Here is a 23,556-nt window from a genome sequence, read left to right on the forward strand (position 1 = left end):
ATCAAAATATAATCCTAAATGAACATGTGGCTTTTGATAAAATTGTTTTCACCTGCCATTTACCAATGTGACTAGGATATAATAAAAATAGCTGCTGACATATATATATATATGTCTCTATAACATTAATAACTAAAGTTAAATTGCTTAATTGCATGAATATGAATAATCGGGTTGATCATCTCTTGACCCCTCGGAAGGTGTTTTAGAGCTGTGAAAGGTGTCAATTTTGAAGAGGGGTCCAGTTCATTCACTGAAGCCAAAAAAGTAAGCAAAGCCCCCCCCCCCCCCCCCCCCCTCCTTGTTTTCTTTTGACGGACATTTATAATCTCTTGTATAAATTGGGGCACTTTTTCCCCAGTTTACGCCAGAGTCACGGAGATAGAGAGAGAGAGAGAGAGAGCTATGGCGGAGGAGCACTTTGACGTTCTGACTAAATCCGGTGAGAAGACCGGTGTGTCCAAACCCAGGCATGTTTACTGTTCACGTGCTTTCCCTTTCTTGTTTTGATGAAAAGTGCCCAGAAATCGGATTCGTGTTTGAGATGTGATTTGGATTGAATCAAACTCTTGTTTTCACATTGAAATTTTAAGTCTTTGTTGCAAAGAGTCCGCCTTTTTAAAGTTTTGGGGTTTGATTTGATGCTTCGTTGACCACATCAAGGGTTTTAGGTCAGTCGGAGTAATTTCACAATCCGATTTTTGGTTATTAAGCCTACGCTGATGATTTTTGGGACTGTGTTCTTTGATCAATGCCCATTCGTTGTTATAACCTCAGTTTGTCCTTGTAGGGGAGCGATTCACCGAGACGGAGATTACCATCGTGCAGTTCATGTCTGGATCTTTGTGGAGAGCACTCAAGAACTACTTCTCCAACTCCGAGCTGATGACAAAGATTCATGGCCTGGTCAATGGGACATTTCAAGTGCTGGTCATATCACAGCTGGTGATCCATCGCTTATATCCGCTCAGTAAGTAAAGCTGATTCTGCTTTCCGCTTTACTTCTTCTATCCTTTTTCACTAAAGTTGGCTGTCCCAACTGTGTATGTAGGCGAGAGCTCCAGGAAGAGCTAGGTGTTAAACTCCCAAAGGATGCATTTGAAAAGATATTCGTCTATCTCCAAGAATGGTGTGTATTGTACATTCGATTTCTTGGCCTATGTCTCTCTGTCTTTTAAATCTTTTGTTTCAAGACTCGGTTTGTTGCTGAAAGTGATTAGTGTGATTGGTATGCTCAGTGCCTCTGGAAGCCAACTTTGTCTCTCTAATCTAGATATGCACTGTGATTTTTTTACTCTCGAGTTTCACGGAGATCCTTTTCAGACAATGTGTTGTTTTGTGTGCTTTTACAGTGTCACAAACGGTGGAAAATTCATAAACAATGAGTTCAATGATGTGTATCTTGTTACTGTTCTGCATCCAATTCCATTAGAAGCCTTTACACTTCAAGTAAGAATTTTTCTCTTTCGGCACTGTAAGTTTGAGTACTATACGCTACTTGGATTCGTAAGTAACCTGTCCAATCTCTTTTTTCTTTCTGATTTATATTAGGTAGAGGAAGTCTCTGCTGTAAAATACATACCTTACGAAGAGTACAGAAACGTTCTGGCTAAGGAAGATTCTGCTTATGTGCCGTATGATGTAAATGGAGAGTATGGAAAACTGTTTGACATAATCAGACAGAGGTACATTATCATCACTTATTGGTCTTTTCCAAGTTTTTTCTTTTTCATTTTTGCTCATCTCTGATATATTCCATGATATAGAAGAAAACATAATAAGATTTTTGTGTGACATATCCATTGCTAACCTGCTGGTTTTATATGGAAATGTCTATCTTACATAGAGTATTTCTTTTGAGTTTGCTGAAGGTGCCAAGTGAACAATGAGGCGCGTAGTTTATCTCTGCAAAAGCAACTTCAGAGATACTCTCCTGTCACCCTCGAAGCAAAGGTATTAATTTGTCACATATGTTATTGTGATTTCTTTGTTTCATATGACCATATAAATTGTATTGTTTCAGTCCTTGAAATAAATTTGCATTTTGAGACACTTTTCATTTATATGCAGTTGACAGAACTCTCTGAAGTAGATCAGAAAGCGTTGGGGCTGATTGTGAAGGCTGCAAAAATTATGGACGATATATTTTATGAGCAGGTTGTGTGGATCTGTAATCCGAAATTTCTTTTCGTTGTTTGGCTGTGGGAATGAAATCTCATGATTGATCTTAAACTAAATTTGAGAACTTATCCTTAACCAGGTTTGGAACAGCAATCCAGCTCTAAGAGATTGGCTGAAGGATCATGCCGATGCATCAGAACTGGACAAATTGAAATGGGAATACTTCCTGATCAACAAAAGTCCATGGTGATTATTATCAAACTGGCTTTGTTCTAACATCTAAATTCTTGGAAAGGGTTGGGATTCATCAACGGAACTTGTGCAGAATTTAGTAATTTGTTAATAAAAAGTTGCAAAAGATGTTGTCCTGAATATAATTTGTCAACATATTGTGTATCTTGTGTGTCAGCGTCATTACCATTAGGAGAGATCAGTTCAAGAAACTGATATTTCGTTAACTATTTGCAGGTCGTCTCTTGATGAAAATGAAGCATTCTTGAGTACAGCAGATTCAGCTGTTAAGTTGCTTCCTGAAGCAACAAAATCCATTGCTGGCTGGAAGGGTCTTGAATATAGAGCAGCCTTTCCAGTGACTAAACCACCTGGTTCAAATTTCTATCCTCCCGATATGGATAAAACGGTACCCACACATATTTAATGTTTCTTTTCCATTCTTTCGTCTGTTTCCATACCCGTTGTAAGAAATGTGTTTCCAAAATCTATAGGAGTTCACCTTATGGCTCAATGGTCTTACGGAAGAGCAAAAGCTTGCTGCAACAGGATTTTTTAGTGTTATAAGAAGGCGAAGTGAAGCTAATCTAGATGCTCCTCTATCTGATCATCTTGCCAGCAGCACAAAGAAGAAACCAGACTCTAATTCCGATCTATATAGTATTCCTTATTCAGAATTTTATCGACCTTTCCTTACGAAAGCTTCTGAACTTTTGCACAAAGCTGGAGACTTGGTCAGTTCGCAAAGGTATATTTACATACAGTTTCTTACTTTTACCATATAAAAGGTATTATCCCGTTCGAGTGGCTTAGTATATATTGAAGTTCTTAACTACTATGATTTCCCATAGTTTGAAGAAGCTGCTGCACAGCAAAGCTGAAGCCTTCCTTTCAAATGAATACTATGAGTCAGACATCGCATGGATGGACTTGGTAACTCTTTTCAGCACACTCATAGTCTAGTAACCCTATGTGTTTTTCCTTTTTTTGTGAATATAGGTTTTGTAAGACTAGCTCTGTCTATTTTAATAGTCGTTACAATTATTATCAGTCTTGCACTATAATATTGAGTCTCTTGGCTTCGTCTTATCATCCCTTGTAGGATTCAAAGTTGGATATCACCATAGGTCCATATGAGACGTACGAGGATGAAATATTTGGGTACAAGGTAAGAATTTACATAACATGTGCTTTTGCATTGATGTTCTTATGTTGATGCTCGCAATCCTCAGCTTTTGCAGTGATGTTCTTATGATTGGTTCGTTGCATTCTATTTCTCTCTAATCTGTATTTGTTTTTCATCTAAGGCTACCTTTGAAACCTTCATCGGTATTCGAGATGATAAAGCCACAGCTGATCTGAAACTCTTTGGTGACAATCTCAAGGTACTATTCTTTTCGCAGTTGTGTCAATCAAAGTTGCATTTGTTCACGATTTCTATTTTCTTTTCTCTAAGATCGTTTTTCTTTTTCTACCGGTAGCTTTTGGAAGATAATCTCCCACTTGACAGTGTATACAAATCGAAAGATGTATCTGCTGCTCCTATTCGGGTCATCCAGTTAATTTACAATTCCGGAGTAAGTTCCCCTCAGCATCCTTGTGAGAGTGGGAAGGGAAAGAAATGTATTGCATTTATTCATGGTTCACTTGTTTCTTGATTGTGACAGGATGTGAGGGGTCCTCAAACAGTTGCTTACAATTTGCCAAACGATGAGAAAATCGTCAAAGATAGAGGAACATCAATGGTTATGTTGAAAAACGTCCAAGAAGCAAAGTAATGTTCCTTCTTTCTTCATATTTCATTTGTGAACGACGTCACAATCACCTATAACTAACGCCTTTTTCTTTTCCAGATTCGAACATATTCTCAAGCCTATAGCTGAAATCACCATCAGCAAGGAACAGCGAGGATTAGTTGATTTTGATTCTTTCTTCACTCACACAATCTGCCACGAATGTTGCCATGGCATTGGTCCTCATACCATCACACTTCCTGATGGTCAAACGTCTACAGTGAGAAAGGTCTTACTTCTTTCTGCAAGAACCCAGACATCTAATTAGAGTCTCTTGTCCTGCAATCACATACCAACCACGAAACAAATTTGAATTTTTACCTTTTCATTTCCCTCTTCTTTTCGTTCGATCTAGGAACTGCAAGAAGTCCATTCTGCAATGGAAGAGGCAAAGGCGGATATAGTTGGTCTTTGGGCACTGAAGTTTCTCATCACCAAGGTCAGTGATCAACTTGACTAGTAACTTTGTTCATCTAATTCCAGTTTCCAAAACCTTGATTCATCTCAGAGTCAAATTCTCTGGAATCCGTTGTCTACTCAATTGATCCAAAGTGTTTCTGTTATGTGATACAACAGGGATTGCTTTCCAAGAGTATGGTGGAGAGTATGTATGTTTCTTTCCTAGCTGGATGCTTTAGATCCATCCGGTTTGGTCTCACAGAAGCTCATGGGTAATGAATGATATATAGAATCTCTGCCTTAGATAATCCAGTATCCACACTCTATCTGTATAGTTCCTTACATTATTATTATCTCTATTGGCTACAGGAAAGGGCAAGCATTGCAGTTCAACTGGTTGTATGAGAAAGGAGCCTTTGTTTTCCACAAGGACTCGACCTTCTCGGTTGATTTCGATAAGGTATCCCATCCAAGTTCTTGTTTCTTCCATGAAGAACTTTCTGATTCGTCATATCGTAACTCTCCTGAATCTTTTTTTTCTTTGCATTTAAAAGGTCGAAGGTGCAGTTGAGAGTCTGAGCCATGAGATACTAACCATTCAAGGAAAAGGTGACAAAAATGCAGCAACATTGCTTCTAGATAAGTACTGCACCGTCACCGGACAGCTGAAAACGGCTTTGGATAATCTCGAAAGCGTAAAGGTACAGTAACTCATCTTGAAAAAGAACAAAAGCTAAAAAGAGTTGAGATTTTCCACATGATAGAATGATGATGGTTTGTTTTTGTGTGTATAGGTACCAGTGGATATATCTCCAACATTTCCATTAGCAGATGCATTGCTTAACTGAGAGAGAATGATGTTTCAGTTTCAGCTGAGATTGTGGTTCTACAAATAAAAGAATCACATGATTTATTTGGATGGTGTGTTGTGTTTTTTTTTAAGTTGCTACCTTGAACATCTTGATTGCTTTGAACTTTGATGATAATTAAAAAATAATAAAATATTCGATGCATCTCTTATATGGATAGATGATAAAAATCAAAATTTGTGAAAATACGATCTAAGGTCCATGATCAAACTCGTTATAGAAACCAGGATTTATGGATGAATTAAAAACGCCCAATATAAACTGGTCAATTTTGTTAGATACTATTTAATTCGAATAATACGGTGCTAAAACTGGTCAATTTTGTTAGATACAAATATTTTCAAAACTTATACAAATATCATTTTTTTATATACTTGTTACAATGGAGATAATATAAAACTAAAATTTAACACGTAAACCAAGTTTATCACATAAAATTTATCATGTTTCTAACATGTCTGAGTTAAACCGAAAAAGAAATATATAATATCAAGTGGTCAACTTCTTATCATGTGTACATAAACCAAGTTTTTTTTTTATGCTCATCTCTAACCAAATCAATTTACTCTAATGGCTTTTATCGGCTTTGGAGAATTATGAGATCAAAATCCTATTTGATAGTGAAAATTATAATCCACTTTGTTGTTTGTAACAATGCCAGGTTTTCTGGGATACATTGACTGTTCCTTATCTTGAGGTTTTCTGGGATCTAATGACAGCTCCTTAGATTTGCCATTTTTTTAGATTTAAAGACACAAAATTACACATTATGTTTGAGTTTTCTTGGTTCTATTTTTTTTAGGATTTAGTTTTTGATATGAAAAATGTATTTTAGTGAAAAAAAAATATAAAACACATGGTTTGAAAAATAAAAAATGGCAAATCTATAAAATTTAAGTGAAAATGACATATTCATAATATTTGAGTGAATAAATGACAAAATTGGTAAGAATCCCAGGTAATCTCGTCAACTTTAAAAAACTACAAGTAATGTGGTTGTAAGAAGAGGAACAAAAAAGAGCTGTCTGGTTTAGACTAGAAACTGTCACTTTTTTTTTTTTTATGCTCCATCTCTAATCTAATGGATTTTATCAATAATATATAACGAGACTAGTAGATAATGTGGACTTTAATTTGAAAATCTCAAAGCACCAGAGAATAAAAAGTTAAATCGATAATTTTAGGCTTTATTGGTTTGAAAGTGGGCCGTATATGGGCCCGGATATAGAATTTGAATCGAACCCGAATAAAGAGAGAGATTGGATCATAACGACCGGACCATGACGTGGCTTCCATTTTCTTCCTCTACTTTGGCTTCCACCGTTCCAACTTCGCGGACGGGTCGCATCTCCGATATCTGGAGACGGAGAGAGAGAAAGAAGAGAAATTTGAGGGCCCCGAGATCCAAGCTCTTGCTTCGGAACCCTAGATTTTGATTTAGAAACCCAGAGGCTATTTGTGAGTAGAAAGAGGTGAGAGTTAGAAAAAAATGGTTGGTAGTAGTAATTCGTTGGCGGGTCTACAAGATCACTTGAAATTAGCGAGAGACTACGCATTAGAAGGATCATATGATGTCTTGCACTGTAAGGTTGAGTCTCGCAATCCTCAGCTTTTCACTTGTAAAATATTCGATGCATCTTCTTATATGGATAGATGATAAAAATCAAAACTTGTGAAAAATACGATCTAAGGTCCATGATCATGATCATACTCGTTATAGAAACCAGGATTTATAAACGAATTAAAACCGCCGAATATAACGTCGTCTTCCTCCCCCGCTACCTTGCCGGAATCTTGACACCCAAAATACGTCTGGATATCGTCGGGAAAGCTCCGGCGAGTTTGGATAGCTTCCGGCGGTGTAGATGGTTCGACTATCTCCTCTGATTTCGGAGATTCGTTATCATCCGACGATTCGGGCTCGTGATTAGGGTTTCGGATCGGCTTTGAATCGGGATCGGGTTTATCCTGATTTGCGACGGCGGCGCTAGGGTTTAGATAACGGCTGACGTCGAAATTGGTAACGGCGTTAAGTCCACGGTACTCTATTGCCGCGATGTCGTAGGCGATTGCTGCTTCTTCTTGCGTGGCTGCACGTGAGCACAGGGTGCAAAATGTTACAAATCAAAAACATTGTGTACAATTTCATAATTTCACAGAATTTCCATCCCACTGGTATAAATATGTTTTTTTTTAAAAACTTTCCCACTGTATTAAGTGGATAACTATCACGCATTTGCCTAATATAGTAATATTCATGTTATGTGATCTGTACAGAAATATGCATGTCATGTGATCTATATATAAATAAACATTATCTTTTGCATGTGTTACTCATTTTATACTAAGAACAAATGAATACAGATAATTAAAAAATGGGGTACGTAGCCTAATTAATTTGTTTTAATATCATCGGCATATCATAATTTGGGTTTAAAGTTGGCGGAGCTAGGAATTTAGTTTATCAGGATCAAAAAAAAATTTAAGGGGTCAATTATACTATTAAATATTTTTATAGGGGTTAATTGTGCTATTTCATAAGGGTCAATTTAATTTTTTTTCCTTAAAATTCAGCAAAATTAAAAAATTCACCAGGGTCATTTGACCCACATAATACTATACTAGCTCCGCCACTGATTGTACTTACAGATGAGTAACATACGACAAAAATAATAATACAAGTTAGGAAACAAATAGACATATAGTATGTACTAGTAAGATGTAAGGGAATGAATTTGTCAATAAAGTTAGATGAGTAATTTAAAAAGTGAGCACAATATAATAAATAGCTTGAGTAAGTAGTTGGGTTTGGTGATCTAGTTCCCAACCAACAAGATTTTTGATTAATCTCTTAAAAGGTTCACAAAACACTAAGTCCCCATACCAAGCGCCCAAGCATATACATATGTATAAATCAATAGTACATATTCTTTTTCTATGAGATCTATCATGTGTGTGACTTAAATTTTCTTGGAGTTGTTGACAAGAAAAAAAAAAATCTTAGGAGTTGTTCGTTTTGACTATATTCATGCATAACGTGACCTTGGTTGTTTCCTACCATTATTAATTCTATCTTAATATCCGTAATATAAAATAGATATATGAAATGATCATGTCATGCATGGTGTACTAATGTCCCACTTAACAGGAGAACAGATAACAACTCCAATTATATATATTAATCCCAAACTCCAAGATTTGAATTTGTAAACTAGGAATTTACATTGCATAAAATATATCACTATCCAAAGAAAAATATAGAAAGTAAGGATAGATGGGATCAATTAAGTACCGTATGTTCCAAGGTATAGATATTTATTACCAAACACCCTTCCAATTCTAGCTTCCCATCTCCCATTATGGTGATGCCTGCAAATTTATGATTCAACAACTTATGTATATACACTCCTTTTTAAGTTTCGTGTTTTTCATTGGCAACTTACAATAATATTCAAGCAGTTAGTCTAATTATATGACTACGTAATTATATTAAAATTCGATTTACCTTGCAACTCCTCTGTATTTTGATACACCACGAGAGAACCCACTACTTTTTCTACACCGAAATGGTTGTAAGTTAGTTTTAAAAACTATGACTAATTAATCATTTGGTATACTTGAATGCTCAAATCGTTCATTTACCTTCTCAATGATCCAATATACTCTTCCTTGGAGTGGCTTTCCATTTCTTTGAGGTCTTCTTCATAAGTAGGCAACTAAAGAAATCAACCAAATAAACACGAAATTTAACACTCCAGTTAATTAATTTATTCTCTAAACATTTTGATGGAGATATTAAATCAGTTTACAAGTATTTAAAGTATACACATGCTTTGTTCTTGTTTCTTGTGTTCTAAAAATTAGTAGGCAAGAACATTGTGGTGTAGAGCAGCAAACAAAGATCATAACAAAAACAAATAGTATGTCATAAGAAAATTAATAAATAACAAATGGATTTGGAGAAAATTTACAGGGAAGTTCAAGAGTGTGTCTCGTCCCCAGTACTTCAATGCTGCCAAGTCGTAGGCACGTGCTGCTGCTTCTTCTTCGTCGTAAGCTCCTATCCATAAAGCCATATATATTAAATTAATAAAAGAATATACGATATGGTTTTTAATTATTTAAATATATAAGTAAGAAAAGGACAAATTAATACGAATTGCGTTGGACCAAAAAGAAAAAAAGAAAGAACAGCTAATAAATAATAAACCGGCTCTACCAGTTTCGGTGGAATTCATTCTTTTAATTTTACAACCATATCACACATGCATATGTGGACTTTTTTCATCACTTTGTCGAATATATTTTAAAAGAAAAAAGTACAATACTTTTATCACATTATGTATTTTCTTCAACTTATATATGAAAATGATATGGATATTAGCATATACAAAAAAATAAAAAATAAAACTCACCTAGATAAACTGCACTTGATGAGTCAGCATTCATTCATCATCCATTGCACATCACCATCACAAAATATATCACAAATTAATAAGTCAAATAAAAATCAAGAATCAAATCAAGAACAGTCTGGTCCTGAGAAAAAGGAGTTTCCGAATTCATCGGAATCCAATCTGTGACCAACAAAAAAAAAAGCTAACAAAATCTTGTTACGTAACAGAGGCTGCGCATATATGATACATGTGTAAGCATAGACTGATAGAGACACAAACCTTGTCGACCTTTCTTGGTCTGAGTCTCGTTCCAGCTGTTCTTATCCCACAAGTGCGCTTCGTATCTACCAGTCCATCTATGCCTATTCAACCGGAAATTAAAAAAAAACAAACTAAAATAAATGAACCCAAAAAAGGAAGCTGCTTAAATGATGTCGTTTGAGGGGTTTCTGTTAAACCTTGTGACGCCTCTATAGGAGGAGCTGCGTTGAGGAGGAGTGTTTTGAGGCGGGGACTTACGTTTGCGTTTGGATTTTAACACAATGGACTCAGACGCAGACGCTGTTTTATCGCCGATTTCATAGTCGTCAACCATTGTTTTCTTGCTCCGCCGAGAGACTTTTGCCATTACCGGCGGTGAATGAGCAAAAAAAATAAAGGGATGAGAGACGAATGAAATTGTGAAAATGAGAGAAAGATAGTTGCAAATGCTTGCGTATTTATATTAAATCCATCACAGTTTCTCTTTTTTTATTTTCTTTTCATGTTATATATAAAAATTCTAAAACAATTTTGGTTTAAATATAGGTATTTAAATTGTGCAAATGGAGTATGTTTGTTTGATCATACCATTCATTAAATCACTAAGATTATGACACTGATTATCTCTTGTGTGTTTTTTATTTTCCGCTCTATAACCATTTAGTCCACACTATCACACATTTTTAATTCGATTCATATATGCTACCATTTTGGCACTTTTCTTATTTAGATTGAACACCATTAAGAATTTCTCTAATCAGAATGAACCATTTTTAAGTTGATTATGACTAGCAAAACAAATAAAAAAAAATAAAAAAAAATAAAAATCTGTTGATGTGTTAATGGTCCAACACGTGGAAGAACCTACTTAGCAAAAGAAAAAAAAAAAAAAATTGGAGATGGTAGGGAAGTAAAATTGGATGCCTCAAGATTTATCGCTTCTTGGTTGATCTACTTCTTTGGTCGGCCCATGAGAGATGTGATGCCAAAATATCAAGAAACTTTGTTATCTTTTTCATTTTTTTTTTTTTAGTTTGAATATTTACTCAACTATAATTATTCATATTTACGTGTCCAATGTAGTGTCCTCCCAGTAATTATAGCAATACGTTAACAAATGTACGACGGTTTTGATCATAACACACACACACACACAGAAATAGAAGAATATTTTATGGTATTAAAAGTTATGAACAATGATGTTATAAATTAATAAGTATCATCACTTCCAAACCATTATCTGCTTTCTTAATTGTATGTAATGTAATATAAGTCATACTTTAATAAATTATAATGTCTCTACTACCGACCTTCAATCTATTTGCAGGTGGGAGGAGTTGTCATATGTCAACAGTTATGGTAAAGTTTGCCAATTAATCAGCGTCTTAGTTTACCAACTACTAAGCAAGCTCCCGTCGAATAAATTGTATGTATATGGTACTAGTGACAGGTGATAAAAACAAATCTATATGATTGTGAAATTTGCCGTTCGTATCTGAAAGTTGCAAAATATGTAAAAATCTCTATTTACAACTTTAGAAACTGAATGACAAAGATAACATAATTGCCACATGTGAAAAAAGCTTATAGTGTACTTTTTTTGTTTGGGTTGTAATAAAGCCCAATAAGTTCTGATAGACTACTAATTCAACAAAATTCTTGTAAACTGACTGAGTAAGCAAGTTGAGATGTTCGTAGAATCTCGACTCACGAGTTTCAAATTCCAAAACTTTTTTTTGATTTGTTTTGTGCATACGTGAATTCGTCATCCGTGGCGTCATCAAACCAATAAAGTAGTTATATATATATGGGTTAGTTTAGTTAAGTAGTCAAAGGAGGATCCCTTGTGTTCGTCAAACATGGCGAATCGATCGGAGGAAGCAGAGTACGAGATTGATTCTCGACGAAATCAACAAGACAAGAGCAAAGCAGGGGTTTTAGATCTGTTGTTGAAACGGCCTTTACGGTGGCTAACTATGCTTATTGAAGAGCTTCACTGGAGCTTCTTCTTCGGTGTTATTGTCGTCTATGGTGTTAGTCAAGGCCTTGGTAAAGGTCTCAGCAAAGTCAGCACTCAGTACTACTTTAAAGACGAGCAGAAGATACAACCCTCTCAAGCTCAGATTTACGTTGGTTTGATTCAGATTCCTTGGATCATTAAACCTCTCTGGGGATTGTTGACTGATGTTGTCCCTGTTTGGGGCTATCGGAGACGACCCTATTTCATATTCGCCGGTAAGTTCAAGTCAAAAAAGCCAAAAAGTTAGTTTCTTTGCTTCTTGATATATGAAAGATGTAATCTTTTTTTGACTGTAGGCTTGCTTGCTATGATCTCCATGATGGTGTTATGGCTGCACACGAATCTGCATCTTGCACTGGGTTTGTCCTGTCTTGTGGCAGGAAGTGCTGGCGTTGCTATAGCAGATGTAACCATTGATGCTTGTGTAACACAATGTAGCATAAGCCATCCTACGCTTGCTGCAGATATGCAAAGTTTGTGTGGTTTGAGTTCTTCCATTGGATCCTTGGTTGGTTTCTCCCTTAGCGGCGTTTTGGTGCACTTAATTGGGGCCAAGGTAGGCTCTTTATAGCTCTCCTTGAATTCAGAGAGTCTAAATGTTAAGAATTCCTCTTATGCGAGTATACACACAAGTTTCTGACAAATGATTTAAATTTAACATTGTCTTTTTCTTGGCAGGGTGTGTACGGTTTACTTGGTTTGACTGCAGGGTTAGTTGTTGTAGTTGGGATGGTTCTGAAAGAATCTCCTTCTCGCAGCTTAGGTCGCAAACATGTATGTTGTTTGCTCCCCTTTGGCCCAACCATATGCTATAAACTACTGTATGTCATGATGTAATGGAGTTAACTCTGCTTTCAGGCGAACGAGAAGTTTCTGGACGCTGGAAGTGCAATATGGAAAACCTTTCAATATGGTGAGGTGTGGCGACCATGCTTGTTCATGCTTTTGTCAGCTGCAGTGAGCTTGCACATTCATGAAGGCATGTTCTATTGGTACACAGATTCAAAGGATGGTCCTTCCTTTTCAAAGGTGCTTTTTACCTTTTGCTTAAGTTCTAACACAAATAGAGCTGGATTTCACCTTCCCTGCCTTTACTTATAACATTTGGGAACTCTCAGTAATTGTTTTAGGCTAAGGTAGTTGTTACTTTCTGTTCCTTAGGAAGCCGTTGGATCCATTATGTCGTTTGGTGCAATTGGCTCTCTTGTGGGCATACTTCTCTATCAGAACTTTCTGAAGAACTTCCCTTTCCGGAATGTCGTCTTTTGGGCACTTTCCCTATCTGTCCTGTCAGGATTTCTGGATTTGATCCTGGTGCTGCGCATAAATCTGAAGCTTGGTCTCCCTGATTACTTCTTCATTGTGGTAGACGAGTTTGTTTCACATATGATAAGTAGAATCAAATGGTTACCTTTACTTGTTCTAAGTTCCAAGCTCTGCCCTGCCGGTATGGAAGGCACTTTTTTTGCTTTGCTCATGTCGATTGAACACGTAGGACACCTAATGTCATCATGGGGCGGAGGAGTATTACTCCATTCCCTGAAAGTTACGCGTAAGCAGTTTGATAATCTTTGGTTGGCTATTGTGATCAGGAGTTTATTGAGGGTAATTCCAATTGGATTGGTCTTTTTGATACCAAACGTTGATTCAAACTCAACCATTCTCCCGGCTGAAATGTTAACAAACAGAAGAAGTGAAGGTGTTGGTACAGAGAAGATAGAGATGACAGCTCTGATCCGTGATGAAGCTTGAGTTGAATCATTTATGTTTTCAGGTACATTAACATCAAATTCTTGAGAAAACCTTTTTTTGTAGAGTTTTTTCTCTCTAATCATTGTTTGTTTCTACGGTTTAGATCATTTTCCTTCCTCATAAGATCATCAAACATAGTTTCTTACAATTCATTATAAGCTACTGCTATACTGATACAGACATAAATATTTATAAGAAGAATAGTGAGAGAATTCAAATTGGCTTTGCCAAAAGAGATGATTTGGCTTTTCATGATATATGAAGGGAACATAAAGGGTTTTATAAGTTATGGGGTAGTCATCATCAGATACTGCAGTTTTCTCCTGCAATTCCAAGCCTCTCTTGTTTTGTATCATATATTACTCTCTGGTTTTTCTGCTGGTAATTTCCGATGATCCCGACTTCGTCTTCATATGACAGACTTGCCAAGGCCAAGCAAACAAGAGAAGCGTCAGGCTTGACAAAGTAGAACACACCGGTGACATCCACTTCGAGCTCAGCGTTACCTTGGAAGATCATTTTGATTGTGGGGATGCTAATGTCTCCATAACTTGTGAGGTTAAAGCAAGTGTCTAAGATTGAATAACTAGGAGCTGAAGGAAACCCGGAAAACTGTTTCAGAAACTCTGTTTTCACAGCTTGGTAGATGGAAGGTGGCAATCTCGTGATAACCGTTCCTGAATCGATTAGAATCCCTCTACCGAAGTTTGATGTTTCCAGCTCCACGCCACCAATGCTAGCACCGGTGAGATTCAGAATGTAAAAGGAACTAAGCTGAGGGATTTGTAGTAACGGCGTGTAGGTAACTGAAGTTGAGTTCTTGTACACAGAGGAATCATTACCGAAAGACAATGAACCAGAAGCTCCATCCTCGAGAGAAGGTAGACAGTATGAGAAAACACCGTTGAAAGTTTTCAAAGTTTGGGAGACTAAAGAGACTGAGCTTTTTCCCAAACCCATTAAACCAGAGGCTCTCCCAAACAGACCTTTGTTGTTTCGGCCACAACCGAAGACAAAGTTTTCGAGTTTTGTGTCGCCCAATAGGATGCTTTCACTTGCCAAGTCTCCTCGAGTGTATGATCCATCTCCATAGCTGACAACGTACTCACAATTTGTCTTTACGACACCACTGTAACCTCCACAGTCGGTAATTGCTACAAGGTCCTCACAAGTAGATGAGTTACAGAACACAGTCTTGTAAGAAGATGAGACTGATGGGTCATACAGAGGACCTTGTTGGTTGTAACATGATCTGCAAGGCTGGCATTGGACCCAAGTCAAGTCGCTTCCAGTGTCAACGATCAAAGTCATGTTTTTCCCTCCTAATTCAACTTTAACCATGTAGTTCAAAGTCTTTAGATTTATCCCTGAGGTTAACGGAATCTGAGTTTCGGAAACAGATTGTTCGGTGGTGCGGCTTGAGGTCAGTGCTTTGATTCTGAGTTGAAGTGACTGAACTCGAATGTTATCCAAAACTAAGGTTCTTCTCAGCTTCTTACCCCAATCTGTAGTCTTTCCTGAGCAAATTTCTCTATGTTTGATCTCCAGTGTACTGGATTCTCTTACGTTTCCTAAGTTTCCAAAACAGAATCATCATTTTTAATAAAGTAAACAGAATCATCATTTGTCTCTTTGCAATAAACAACTGACATAAACAGAGTAAAGAAAGAGTCAACAAGAAGAGATTTTTAAAAAGGAACAGAGGTTTAGGACAGAGTATACGAATACTCTGGAGTATACAAACATATGTGATAGATGAGTTGTCTTCCATGGAGGAAAAAAGCTCAAGATTCTATATGTAAGTAAAGCTTTAGAAAAATACCTATACTAATCCCAATTCGAGGAGAAAGGATATTATAAAGTAGTGTAAAAAGCTTATACCAAACTAGATTAAGCCCACGTATTAACGCGAATATAAGAAAAATATGTGAAATTTTAAGTTATATATAAAATATTATTTTTATTTTATTTATTTTTTTTAAAATCCGGATTTAGAGTTCACACATTCTATCTTGCAATACAATTTATTTGTATATTACATGATAATAAAATTAGATTTTAATTCTATGCACTCAATCCTAATTAGTAACATTTATAATTTTCATATAAAAAAACAATGTGTCATCTTATTTTTCTTATATTATGTTAATCACTAATTGTAACACTTTTTTCAGCATCACTAATTTTAACATATGAAACCTTTTTATACTTTAATCACTTTTATGTATAAATTTCTTTTTACTATATGATTACAATAAATAATAATTGCAAATATTTTCCTTATTAATTGCACATATTTTCCTACTGAAATTATTAATTTAATATATAACTTTCCTATTAGAAGTAGTGATATAATAGTAGTGATATAATAGATTACTTTTGATTCTATATACCTTTTAAAAATATTAATTGTAATCTTTTTATTTTAGGATTTTTTTAATTTTCCTAATAATTATTAAATGAAATTTCTTTTCAAGTTAAAATATTATGATATACTTCACAAATGTCGCGACAATATGAATTAATAACCTTGAAAACCAAGTTTATATAATAAGATTTGAGACTTTTGCTAATCTAACCTTAATTCACGCCATTAATAATATTAAACTAAAGTAAAAAGGAATAGTATCCACAACTCTATCTTCTCTATGGTTGGTGAGCGTTAAAGAAAAAAAGAAAAAACAAGACTTACCAAGACTGCGAGAGAAACATGAACTCGAAGCTTCGTATGATTTCTTGGGAGACCAAATGTTGTTGTGTACTCGGAGGATCTTCTTCTCGTGGACGCCATGAACAACACACGAGAGAAGGAAAAAAAGAAGAAGCAAAGGAGCAAGTACAGAAAGATTCAATGGAAGATATGTTGCTTTCTTCAACATTTTCATAACGATGATTCTCTTGATTCAGAGGAAAATAATAAGAGGTGAGAGAAGAAGAGAGAAGAGAGGAGAAAGAGAGATTCTTGGGGAGTTTGGATGTAGTGAAGAGAACAAAAGAGCAAGGGCTGGCGAGAGAAGTGGCAAATCAAAAGAATTAGGACCCCACTTTGTTGTTTGCATGAGAAAAATTATTGGGGATTCACGTGAATTACTGCAAGACAAAATTAATTTACCAAATTGCTAAATATTTACATTTGTTTTTGATGGTTTTTAATGTACGATAATTTTTTTTGTTTTGTTAATTAAAGAAGAACTCAATGTGTGCAAGTGGAACACTGGTGGTGCTACCTCTGTTAATTTTTATAGAGAGTCTTGTCTTGTCCCCTAATGCAAGTGGAGGGTTTCAAATTCGTTATAATCAATCTTCATGTTGTTAACAAGTGGTGTTTGATATATATATACTTTTGGGTTTTACAAGTTAGTCATTAACAAGATTTTAACATATGTCAAAATTTATATCAATCTGAGATTTTGACATATGTCAAAATTTATACTAATCTGAGATTTTGACATTTGTAAAAGTTAATATTTAATAGGAAAGATTTGAAATATTTTGTTTTAAACAATATTAGTAATGTAAAAAGATAATTATAAAAAATTATAAAAATTAAAAGTTTTTTAATAATTATGAGAAAATTATATATATATATATATATATATATATTTCATAAATTTGAAATCATAATATTATTTACTTATTTCTAATAAGTTATTAATTCTACAAAAAATAGAAATAAGATTAAGAAAAGTATAAAGTTAATAATTAATTCTAAATTTTGTAAATACTCACTTCTATATAAACAATTAAACATAGATCATATCATATTTTCCATCTAACAAAATAATTTACTCAAAAATATTACTTTCAACTTTGTTTAATTGGTAAAACTTTTTTAATGTAAAGGTAAGATTAATATGTTGAACCAGAAAAAAAAGATTAATATATGTGTCTCTTTTTCTTACACTGTATTTTAAAATTTAATATAGTATTTTTATATTGTTTTATTTAATTTATTTTTTCACTTTTGAATTATTAGGGATTCATATATTATTGTGCTTATAATTTATATTATTTCTATATTTATGTCAACTTAATTTTTTTCTAATTCTCAACCTTGATTATGATAATGTTTTGGATTCTGCAAACTTGAAATGTTAATTAAGAAAAGTTGATTGTTAATGTTCAAGTCTGCTTTTGCCATACAAATTATATACTATAAAAGACTCAAAAGTGATAAAAAAATGCAAATGATTAATCTTGGTAGTTGAAAGAAAGAAACATGCCTTGTGAATTCCGTACGGTTTTTATATTAAGCAGGGCAAGTTGGTACCTGATTTGATTTGCTCTGTTTGCCACTTTAGGAGTGAATAGTACTAGTAGTAATTAGTAAAAACGTTTGTAGGAATAATCATTAATTTGGTCCTACCACTTATTGACTTGTTTCATTCTACATAGACTGACTATACGTTCGATGAATTAATTTATAATGTTATCGTTAAACGTATGACATCTCAATTTTGTTTTGTATAACACTGAAAAAAATGTATCCGCAGCAAACTTTAATCTTTAGATATTTACATTGTAAGAAAAAAAAAAAATCATATCACTAGAGTTCTCTCATCTTATAAGGGGATCCGAAAAAAATATTATCCAAGAAATAGATAAAATACTGTATGTATCAAGAAATTTATATCCAAATCAAACAAGGAATTGTTTTTCTGTTTGGATAAGAAAATAAATTTACAACTATTAAAAATAAGATTGGAGAAAATAACAGGAAAAATCTCATTGACATTATCTGGAAAAATAAATTATAAGATTTGTAAGAAAATTCTGCAACAAGAATCAATTAACAGTCGTGGTCCGATTTTGTTACAACTAATCCATCCAACGGTTAAGATAGATAAGCGTATATTACGTTAAGATGCACGTTGTTCCAGCGAATTAGAGTTTCATATGTTTACCTTTTACGGCGAATCTACGTGTGCGCGAAAGCTGAAATCTTCACGGGAAATCTAGAGACGACGACGACGAGAAAAGAAAAGGATGACACTTTCTTCTTCAGATCCATCTTCCAACACGAACCCACTCTTCGTTGTGTGATTTCAATACCTGAAGCCCTTTCTTTCATTTAAAAAAAACAAAAAAAGATTAGATTTTTTTAGGTTTAGGTGAATAGAAGAAGAAGAACAATGGAATCAGAGCTCAAAGATATGAATTCGAATCCACCTTCAAGCAAAGAGGAACGGCCCTTGCTGAAATCAGAATCCGATTTGGCTGCTGCCATTGAAGAGCTAGACAAAAAGTTCGCACCTTACGCGAGAACCGATTTGTATGGGACGATGGGTTTGGGTCCTTTTCCCATGACTGAGAAGATTAAGTTGGCTGTTGCAATGGTGACGCTTGTTCCGCTGCGGTTTCTTCTCTCCATGAGCCTCTTGCTTCTCTATTACTTGATTTGTAGGCTTTTTACGCTCTTTTCTGCTCCTTATCGTGGGGCAGAAGAAGAGGAAGAAGAAGGTGCTGTCGTTGTTCAGGAAGATTATGCTCATATGAGAGGATGGAAACGTACTGTTATTGTGAGCTGTGGGAGGTTTCTCTCTAGGGTTTTGCTTTTCGTTTTTGGGTTTTACTGGATTCATGAGACCCGTTTGGATCGTGACTCACTCATGGATCCCAATCCTAAAACTACTTCTGCAGAGGTATAAGCTTTTAGCTAAGTTAGCAAGTGTTTCTGCTATGGTTGGTTTTTGTGTTTGTGTAGATTTTAGTGTGGGAGGAACTTCTAGTACTGGGATAGTTATCTTAAAGTGTTGTCAGACTTTGTTGTAAGGAGATATAATAGTTTAGGGGTAATTTATTGGTAGGATTCTAGCTTGGTACGACAATGTTGGCTCAAAGGAGAAGTTAGGTTGCTGTACCATTTATTAAGATGGTCCTTACTTGGGACCTCTTTTTTTCCTGAAATTGACTCAATTATTAGTTCCCACTGATGGCTTGACGTTTGCCTTTTATCTTAATTTGTTCTCTCTTTTGGCTGCAGATTAGCCAGAAAGGGGATGCCGCCACGGAGGAACCTGAAAGACCTGGAGCCATTGTGTCCAATCACGTTTCGTACTTGGACATTTTGTATCATATGTCTGCTTCTTTTCCAAGTTTTGTCGCCAAGGTTAGTTGATAGATATATATATACTCTTTGGTAGCTCTGCAAAACTGTCTGAAGTTCACATATTAGGTATTGTTTTGGCAATGGCATTGACATTTATTTCTGTTCTCCCTCATGATTTTGATGCTGAAGAGATCAGTGGGAAAACTTCCTCTTGTTGGCCTCATTAGGTGAGTTGTGAATGACTTATCTTAAGTTCTTGAAAAATTCTCTGTACCTCATCTCAACTTCTAAGTGTCCTTGTTTCTGTTATTCGTTTGTATTGATTATCCCGCACTTGGTTATATCTTGTTTCGTTGTTTTCTGACAGCAAATGCCTTGGTTGTGTCTATGTTCAACGAGAAGCAAAATCGCCTGATTTCAAGGGTGTATCTGGTATGTGATTCCTACAAAAAAGCAAAATCTTTTTAATCTTTCCATGAACCAAAACAATCTTCAGCTAGTGTATTCTTTTCTAGTTTTACTTCCTTTTGTTGGTAGTCTGTGTTATGCACTTGATAATTAAGAAATTTATGAGCCTAATCTCTGATGCTACTATAAATAGATGTCATACTATATATCTAACCACTGTTCTTATCTTTGCAGGCACTGTAAATGAAAGAGTTCGAGAAGCTCATAGGAACAAATCTGCTCCAACTATTATGCTTTTTCCAGGTTCAATACTGCTCTCGTAATCAATTTGTCTACCGAACCATCATTGTTTCCTTAAAACTTCTATTTGCTCTCACTGCAGAAGGAACAACTACCAACGGAGACTACTTACTTACATTCAAGACAGGTGCATTTTTGGCTGGAACTCCTGTTCTTCCGGTAATTTTAAAATATCCTTACGAGCGCTTCAGCGTGGCATGGGACACGATATCCGGGGTGAGTATTTCTTATAAATAGGTTTTCTTCCGGTAGTTAAAAAACAGGTTTTCTTTAGTGAGTTACAACTTACAAGAATCGTGTTTCTTGTTTATCCAGGCACGCCACATCTTATTCCTTCTCTGTCAATTTGTAAATCACTTGGAAGTCATACGGTTACCTGTATACTACCCATCACAAGAAGAGAAAGATGATCCCAAACTTTATGCTAGCAATGTTCGGAGATTAATGGCCACCGAGGTATTGCTTTCCCAACTGCAGTAAGACTTGACCTGTATATAATACTTTTGGCTTTTGTGTTATTCCTTACCAACGTTTGGTTGTGCTTGTCTTTCTGTTGCTTTCAGGGTAACTTGATTTTATCGGATTTGGGACTTGGCGACAAAAGGATATATCACGCAACTCTCAATGGTAATCTTAGTCAAACCCGTGATTTCCATCAGAAAGAAGAATGAAATATTACTGGCTTGACAATGTTTGTAATGTAGTAGTCATTACCAAAAAAACAACCATGACTGTGATTGAATGAATAATGGAGCTTTGATGATAATAAAAGCCAAATGTTTGATTACAGAACTCAAGCTTTTCTATCTGTGTCTCTTTTAACTACTGTGTTATAGTGAGTTTTCAATAAGTCAGAAAAGAGGCTGTGGATGGGATGGAAAGTTTGGGCATGTAAATCTGAAGCATCTCTTTCGTGTTCGTGCAGGTTTGTTTTGCAAAAGCTAATATGGACACTCGATATTCGTGGTCCGTATATTTCATTTATTCATAGGAGAAGGATACACTTTTAACACAACTATACAGATAATACATCTCATTTCTGAAACTTGTATTTATTTTTGTCTCTGTTTCCATCTGAAGCAACTTTAGACACACACATACACACACAGCAAATAGTTCTTCGTCCTCCTAAGAACTTCAATGAAGATCAATGATTTAATCGAATGCCAGGTTCAAATCTTGCAGGCGAATTCAAAACTTAGAGTATATAATGTTCTTGATTGATTTTGTTCTAACAGGAGGGAACAACGGTAGCTTAACCAAATAATACATGGTACTAAGCTTCTTTCCTTCTTCCTTACGGACGAGACGAGACACAAATCTACAAAAGAATAAACAAACAGAACAGAGCTATTATAGGGTGGCACATAAGACATAACTTTGATGAAAACTAGCTTAGGGTTCTTCAGCTCCTTCTTCATCTTCTTGTATCATGTTCACAAGCATATCGACTTGCTCTTTTAACATAGTGTTCTCTCTTTCAATCTCTGTCCTCTTGCTTCTCTCTTGTAGCAGCTGAAGTTGCAGATGCTCTAAGCACCGTGAATCCTCTTCTAGCTGCTCGTTTAACCCATCTATCTCTCGATCCTGTCACAATCCCTTAATAAAAAAATCCCCAACCACAAAACATGAGCAAAAACCTGCATTATGTATTGGTTTGACTTACCTTTCTGTTCATTTCTTGGACAGCGATTCTTCGCATGCTCTCCACTACATCAACGTTGACAAGCTTTCTCTTCTTACCGATCAACCAGCCTTTGGGGTAGTTGGCAGCCTCGAAATCTGGCGGTGGCAACAACGAATCAGCCGCTGTTGGTCGCTTCCCGTTCAAGTTTGTAATGGGTTCAAGTGGCTCAAAGAGAGCTTTTCTTTTCTCGGACAGAATAGGAGTTGTGGTCATTGGTTCCCCAACTTTCTCGGTTTCCATTGCTGTTATCTCGTTCTTCTCTGGTGTGACCTCCATAACTGCCTCCGGTGCCTTGTCTGGATTCACCGATGCTGCAAGCAAAATAGTTAAAGCTTTGAGTTCCAAACTCACATGCAAACGGATCAGAGGAATTTACTAAAGTTATAAAAGATTTTGATTATCCAAGCTAAAAGCTCCATGTTGAGATCTCTGAGCACATACTTTGAGGAGACAGGTCACAGAGAGCTAATTCAAGTATGGCTTACACGATTGGTACTATCAGAGTGCTTAATTAAAGCCCAAAAATCTTTCAGACCAGAAATAGAAAGGGTAGCTAAAAAAATAATTGATGGGTCTCTGAGAAAACAAGAGAACCTGATCTTTTCCTTGATTTCCACGCGATCTTGGTGGTAGAGACAGGGAAAAAACCTCCGACAAAACCATCACTGACTGTCTTGTTGGTCTGCGTATTCTCTTTCTCAAATCCAACCCCTTTCTCCATCTACCTCTAATCTGAAAAACCCACACACGAATTTTGGAAAAGAAGAAGTTGAAGACGAAGGAGAAGGAGAAGAAGAAGATAACGTACAAGGGATCGATAATCCGAAGAAAAGAGGGCTCTCTGTTAGAATTCAGTTGAACGGTAATGATTTGGCGTTTTGGTTACGACTACGAAAAGGCTTTTGCTTTGTGCTTTAGACTTGTGACTTCTTAATTGTTTTTCCTTTTTTTGTTTGTTGTCTGAAAATTTAGAAGTCGAAAAAAATAGTTGTCTTATCGTATTCTTCTTACGTGGGACCTTTTTCCCTCTTTATTCCACAGCTAATTTTTCATTCATCCTTTAATCCTTTTGTTTTTATTTTTCTTTTATTTTACAATTCATATTTAATCCTTTTGTAAATTTGAAAAAAAAAATTGGGGAAAATATTACTTTGTTACTATTAAAGTTTATTAAAGATATATTGATTATGATACACAAGTCTTCTCTCGGCACAGTTCTTGCTTTGTTGATTAAATATGATTTACTTTCTTTATAAACTCTAGTCAAGG

General features: G+C 35.5%; 6 protein-coding genes and 1 long non-coding RNA gene across 13 annotated transcripts; 3 read left to right on the top strand and 4 right to left on the bottom strand.

The window, feature by feature from the left end:
• The first annotated feature begins 20 nt into the window (after nucleotides 1-20).
• On the top strand, nucleotides 21-5,557 carry LOC104703330 (nudix hydrolase 3). Of its 2 annotated transcripts, XM_087466233.1 has the most exons (22): nucleotides 21-267; nucleotides 362-470; nucleotides 791-970; nucleotides 1,052-1,129; nucleotides 1,353-1,449; nucleotides 1,552-1,685; nucleotides 1,872-1,953; nucleotides 2,071-2,157; nucleotides 2,261-2,367; nucleotides 2,590-2,761; nucleotides 2,847-3,100; nucleotides 3,204-3,285; nucleotides 3,455-3,520; nucleotides 3,660-3,737; nucleotides 3,834-3,929; nucleotides 4,020-4,126; nucleotides 4,206-4,374; nucleotides 4,501-4,584; nucleotides 4,722-4,816; nucleotides 4,914-5,004; nucleotides 5,099-5,245; nucleotides 5,339-5,557. In XM_087466233.1, the coding sequence occupies exons 2-22, from the start codon at nucleotides 406-408 to the stop codon at nucleotides 5,390-5,392; spliced, it is 2,325 nt and encodes a 774-aa protein (XP_087322359.1). In that variant the 5' UTR covers nucleotides 21-267; nucleotides 362-405; the 3' UTR covers nucleotides 5,393-5,557. The 2 variants fall into 2 exon arrangements, with proteins under 2 accessions (XP_087322359.1, XP_087322360.1); XM_087466234.1 differs by lacking the exon at nucleotides 21-267 and having other exon boundaries at nucleotides 309-470.
• Nucleotides 5,558-7,002: 1,445 nt separating this feature from the next.
• On the bottom strand, nucleotides 7,003-10,510 carry LOC104714269 (AP2-like ethylene-responsive transcription factor At1g79700). 2 transcript variants are annotated; one of them, XM_087466236.1, is made up of 7 exons: nucleotides 10,269-10,510; nucleotides 10,090-10,172; nucleotides 9,385-9,473; nucleotides 9,056-9,129; nucleotides 8,919-8,969; nucleotides 8,706-8,782; nucleotides 7,003-7,503 (listed from the first exon to the last, which is right to left on the bottom strand). In XM_087466236.1, exons 1-7 carry the CDS (start codon nucleotides 10,436-10,438, stop codon nucleotides 7,100-7,102), a joined length of 948 nt encoding a protein of 315 aa, XP_087322362.1. In that variant the 5' UTR covers nucleotides 10,439-10,510; the 3' UTR covers nucleotides 7,003-7,099. The 2 variants fall into 2 exon arrangements, with proteins under 2 accessions (XP_087322362.1, XP_087322361.1); XM_087466235.1 differs by lacking the exons at nucleotides 10,090-10,172; nucleotides 10,269-10,510 and adding an exon at nucleotides 9,829-9,989.
• Nucleotides 10,511-11,572: 1,062 nt separating this feature from the next.
• LOC104714271 (putative folate-biopterin transporter 3) lies at nucleotides 11,573-15,466 on the top strand. The gene is made up of 6 exons (XM_010431574.3): nucleotides 11,573-12,306; nucleotides 12,388-12,647; nucleotides 12,770-12,865; nucleotides 12,950-13,120; nucleotides 13,253-13,865; nucleotides 14,264-15,466. Exons 1-5 carry the CDS (start codon nucleotides 11,931-11,933, stop codon nucleotides 13,841-13,843), a joined length of 1,494 nt encoding a protein of 497 aa, XP_010429876.1. The 5' UTR covers nucleotides 11,573-11,930; the 3' UTR covers nucleotides 13,844-13,865; nucleotides 14,264-15,466.
• On the bottom strand, nucleotides 13,929-17,206 carry LOC104714270 (aspartyl protease family protein At5g10770). The gene is made up of 3 exons (XM_010431573.3): nucleotides 17,071-17,206; nucleotides 16,536-16,933; nucleotides 13,929-15,414 (listed from the first exon to the last, which is right to left on the bottom strand). Exons 2-3 carry the CDS (start codon nucleotides 16,726-16,728, stop codon nucleotides 14,147-14,149), a joined length of 1,461 nt encoding a protein of 486 aa, XP_010429875.1. The 5' UTR covers nucleotides 16,729-16,933; nucleotides 17,071-17,206; the 3' UTR covers nucleotides 13,929-14,146.
• Nucleotides 17,207-18,408: 1,202 nt separating this feature from the next.
• LOC147939338 (uncharacterized) lies at nucleotides 18,409-19,613 on the bottom strand. Its single transcript, XR_015566455.1, has 2 exons — nucleotides 19,013-19,613; nucleotides 18,409-18,907 (listed from the first exon to the last, which is right to left on the bottom strand). It is a non-coding gene; the product is annotated as an uncharacterized LOC147939338 (long non-coding RNA).
• LOC104714272 (lysophospholipid acyltransferase LPEAT1) lies at nucleotides 18,730-21,779 on the top strand. Of its 3 annotated transcripts, none has more exons than XM_010431576.3 (9): nucleotides 18,730-19,485; nucleotides 19,827-19,952; nucleotides 20,082-20,119; nucleotides 20,260-20,324; nucleotides 20,535-20,603; nucleotides 20,683-20,816; nucleotides 20,916-21,056; nucleotides 21,164-21,227; nucleotides 21,526-21,779. In XM_010431576.3, exons 1-9 carry the CDS (start codon nucleotides 18,976-18,978, stop codon nucleotides 21,543-21,545), a joined length of 1,167 nt encoding a protein of 388 aa, XP_010429878.1. In that variant the 5' UTR covers nucleotides 18,730-18,975; the 3' UTR covers nucleotides 21,546-21,779. The 3 variants fall into 3 exon arrangements, with proteins under 3 accessions (XP_010429878.1, XP_087322363.1, XP_010429877.1); XM_087466237.1 differs by having other exon boundaries at nucleotides 21,437-21,645; XM_010431575.3 differs by lacking the exon at nucleotides 21,526-21,779 and having other exon boundaries at nucleotides 21,164-21,389.
• Nucleotides 21,780-21,798: 19 nt separating this feature from the next.
• LOC104714274 (protein HEADING DATE REPRESSOR 1) lies at nucleotides 21,799-23,289 on the bottom strand. 3 transcript variants are annotated; one of them, XM_010431578.3, is made up of 4 exons: nucleotides 23,096-23,289; nucleotides 22,882-23,019; nucleotides 22,267-22,598; nucleotides 21,799-22,187 (listed from the first exon to the last, which is right to left on the bottom strand). In XM_010431578.3, the coding sequence occupies exons 2-4, from the start codon at nucleotides 23,006-23,008 to the stop codon at nucleotides 21,996-21,998; spliced, it is 651 nt and encodes a 216-aa protein (XP_010429880.1). In that variant the 5' UTR covers nucleotides 23,009-23,019; nucleotides 23,096-23,289; the 3' UTR covers nucleotides 21,799-21,995. The 3 variants fall into 3 exon arrangements, with proteins under 3 accessions (XP_010429880.1, XP_010429879.1, XP_019085170.1); XM_010431577.3 differs by having other exon boundaries at nucleotides 22,882-23,287; XM_019229625.2 differs by having other exon boundaries at nucleotides 22,344-22,598; nucleotides 22,882-23,236.
• Nucleotides 23,290-23,556: the final 267 nt, after the last annotated feature.

Source organism: Camelina sativa, chromosome 9 (genome assembly GCF_030686135.1).
Source record: "Camelina sativa cultivar CO46 ecotype springtype chromosome 9, ASM3068613v1".
Lineage (NCBI taxonomy): Eukaryota > Viridiplantae > Streptophyta > Magnoliopsida > Brassicales > Brassicaceae > Camelina > Camelina sativa.

What these genes read in the sequence shown, in the direction of transcription:
- LOC104703330 (XM_087466233.1), top strand. Translation starts at nt 406, where the DNA reads ATGGCGGAGGAGCACTTTGACGTTCTGACTAAATCCGGTGAGAAGACC. An exon ending in TAGAAGCCTTTACACTTCAA is followed by an intron (nt 1,450 to 1,551) that starts GTAAGAATTTTT and finishes GATTTATATTAG; the next exon opens with GTAGAGGAAGTCTCTGCTGT. An exon ending in ACATCGCATGGATGGACTTG is followed by an intron (nt 3,286 to 3,454) that starts GTAACTCTTTTC and finishes CATCCCTTGTAG; the next exon opens with GATTCAAAGTTGGATATCAC.
- LOC104714269 (XM_087466236.1), bottom strand. Translation starts at nt 10,438, where the DNA reads ATGGCAAAAGTCTCTCGGCGGAGCAAGAAAACAATGGTTGACGACTAT. An exon ending in ACACACTCTTGAACTTCCCT is followed by an intron (nt 9,130 to 9,384) that starts GTAAATTTTCTC and finishes TGATTTCTTTAG; the next exon opens with TTGCCTACTTATGAAGAAGA. An exon ending in AAATACAGAGGAGTTGCAAG is followed by an intron (nt 8,783 to 8,918) that starts GTAAATCGAATT and finishes ATAAATTTGCAG; the next exon opens with GCATCACCATAATGGGAGAT.
- LOC104714271 (XM_010431574.3), top strand. Translation starts at nt 11,931, where the DNA reads ATGGCGAATCGATCGGAGGAAGCAGAGTACGAGATTGATTCTCGACGA. An exon ending in ACCCTATTTCATATTCGCCG is followed by an intron (nt 12,307 to 12,387) that starts GTAAGTTCAAGT and finishes TTTTGACTGTAG; the next exon opens with GCTTGCTTGCTATGATCTCC. An exon ending in TGCACTTAATTGGGGCCAAG is followed by an intron (nt 12,648 to 12,769) that starts GTAGGCTCTTTA and finishes TTTTCTTGGCAG; the next exon opens with GGTGTGTACGGTTTACTTGG.
- LOC104714270 (XM_010431573.3), bottom strand. Translation starts at nt 16,728, where the DNA reads ATGAAAATGTTGAAGAAAGCAACATATCTTCCATTGAATCTTTCTGTA. An exon ending in ATGTTTCTCTCGCAGTCTTG is followed by an intron (nt 15,415 to 16,535) that starts GTAAGTCTTGTT and finishes TTGGAAACTTAG; the next exon opens with GAAACGTAAGAGAATCCAGT.
- LOC104714272 (XM_010431575.3), top strand. Translation starts at nt 18,976, where the DNA reads ATGGAATCAGAGCTCAAAGATATGAATTCGAATCCACCTTCAAGCAAA. An exon ending in TGATTTCAAGGGTGTATCTG is followed by an intron (nt 20,325 to 20,534) that starts GTATGTGATTCC and finishes TTATCTTTGCAG; the next exon opens with GCACTGTAAATGAAAGAGTT. An exon ending in AACTATTATGCTTTTTCCAG is followed by an intron (nt 20,604 to 20,682) that starts GTTCAATACTGC and finishes CTCTCACTGCAG; the next exon opens with AAGGAACAACTACCAACGGA.
- LOC104714274 (XM_010431578.3), bottom strand. Translation starts at nt 23,008, where the DNA reads ATGGAGAAAGGGGTTGGATTTGAGAAAGAGAATACGCAGACCAACAAG. An exon ending in GAAATCAAGGAAAAGATCAG is followed by an intron (nt 22,599 to 22,881) that starts GTTCTCTTGTTT and finishes TTTTGCTTGCAG; the next exon opens with CATCGGTGAATCCAGACAAG. An exon ending in TCCAAGAAATGAACAGAAAG is followed by an intron (nt 22,188 to 22,266) that starts GTAAGTCAAACC and finishes GGATTGTGACAG; the next exon opens with GATCGAGAGATAGATGGGTT.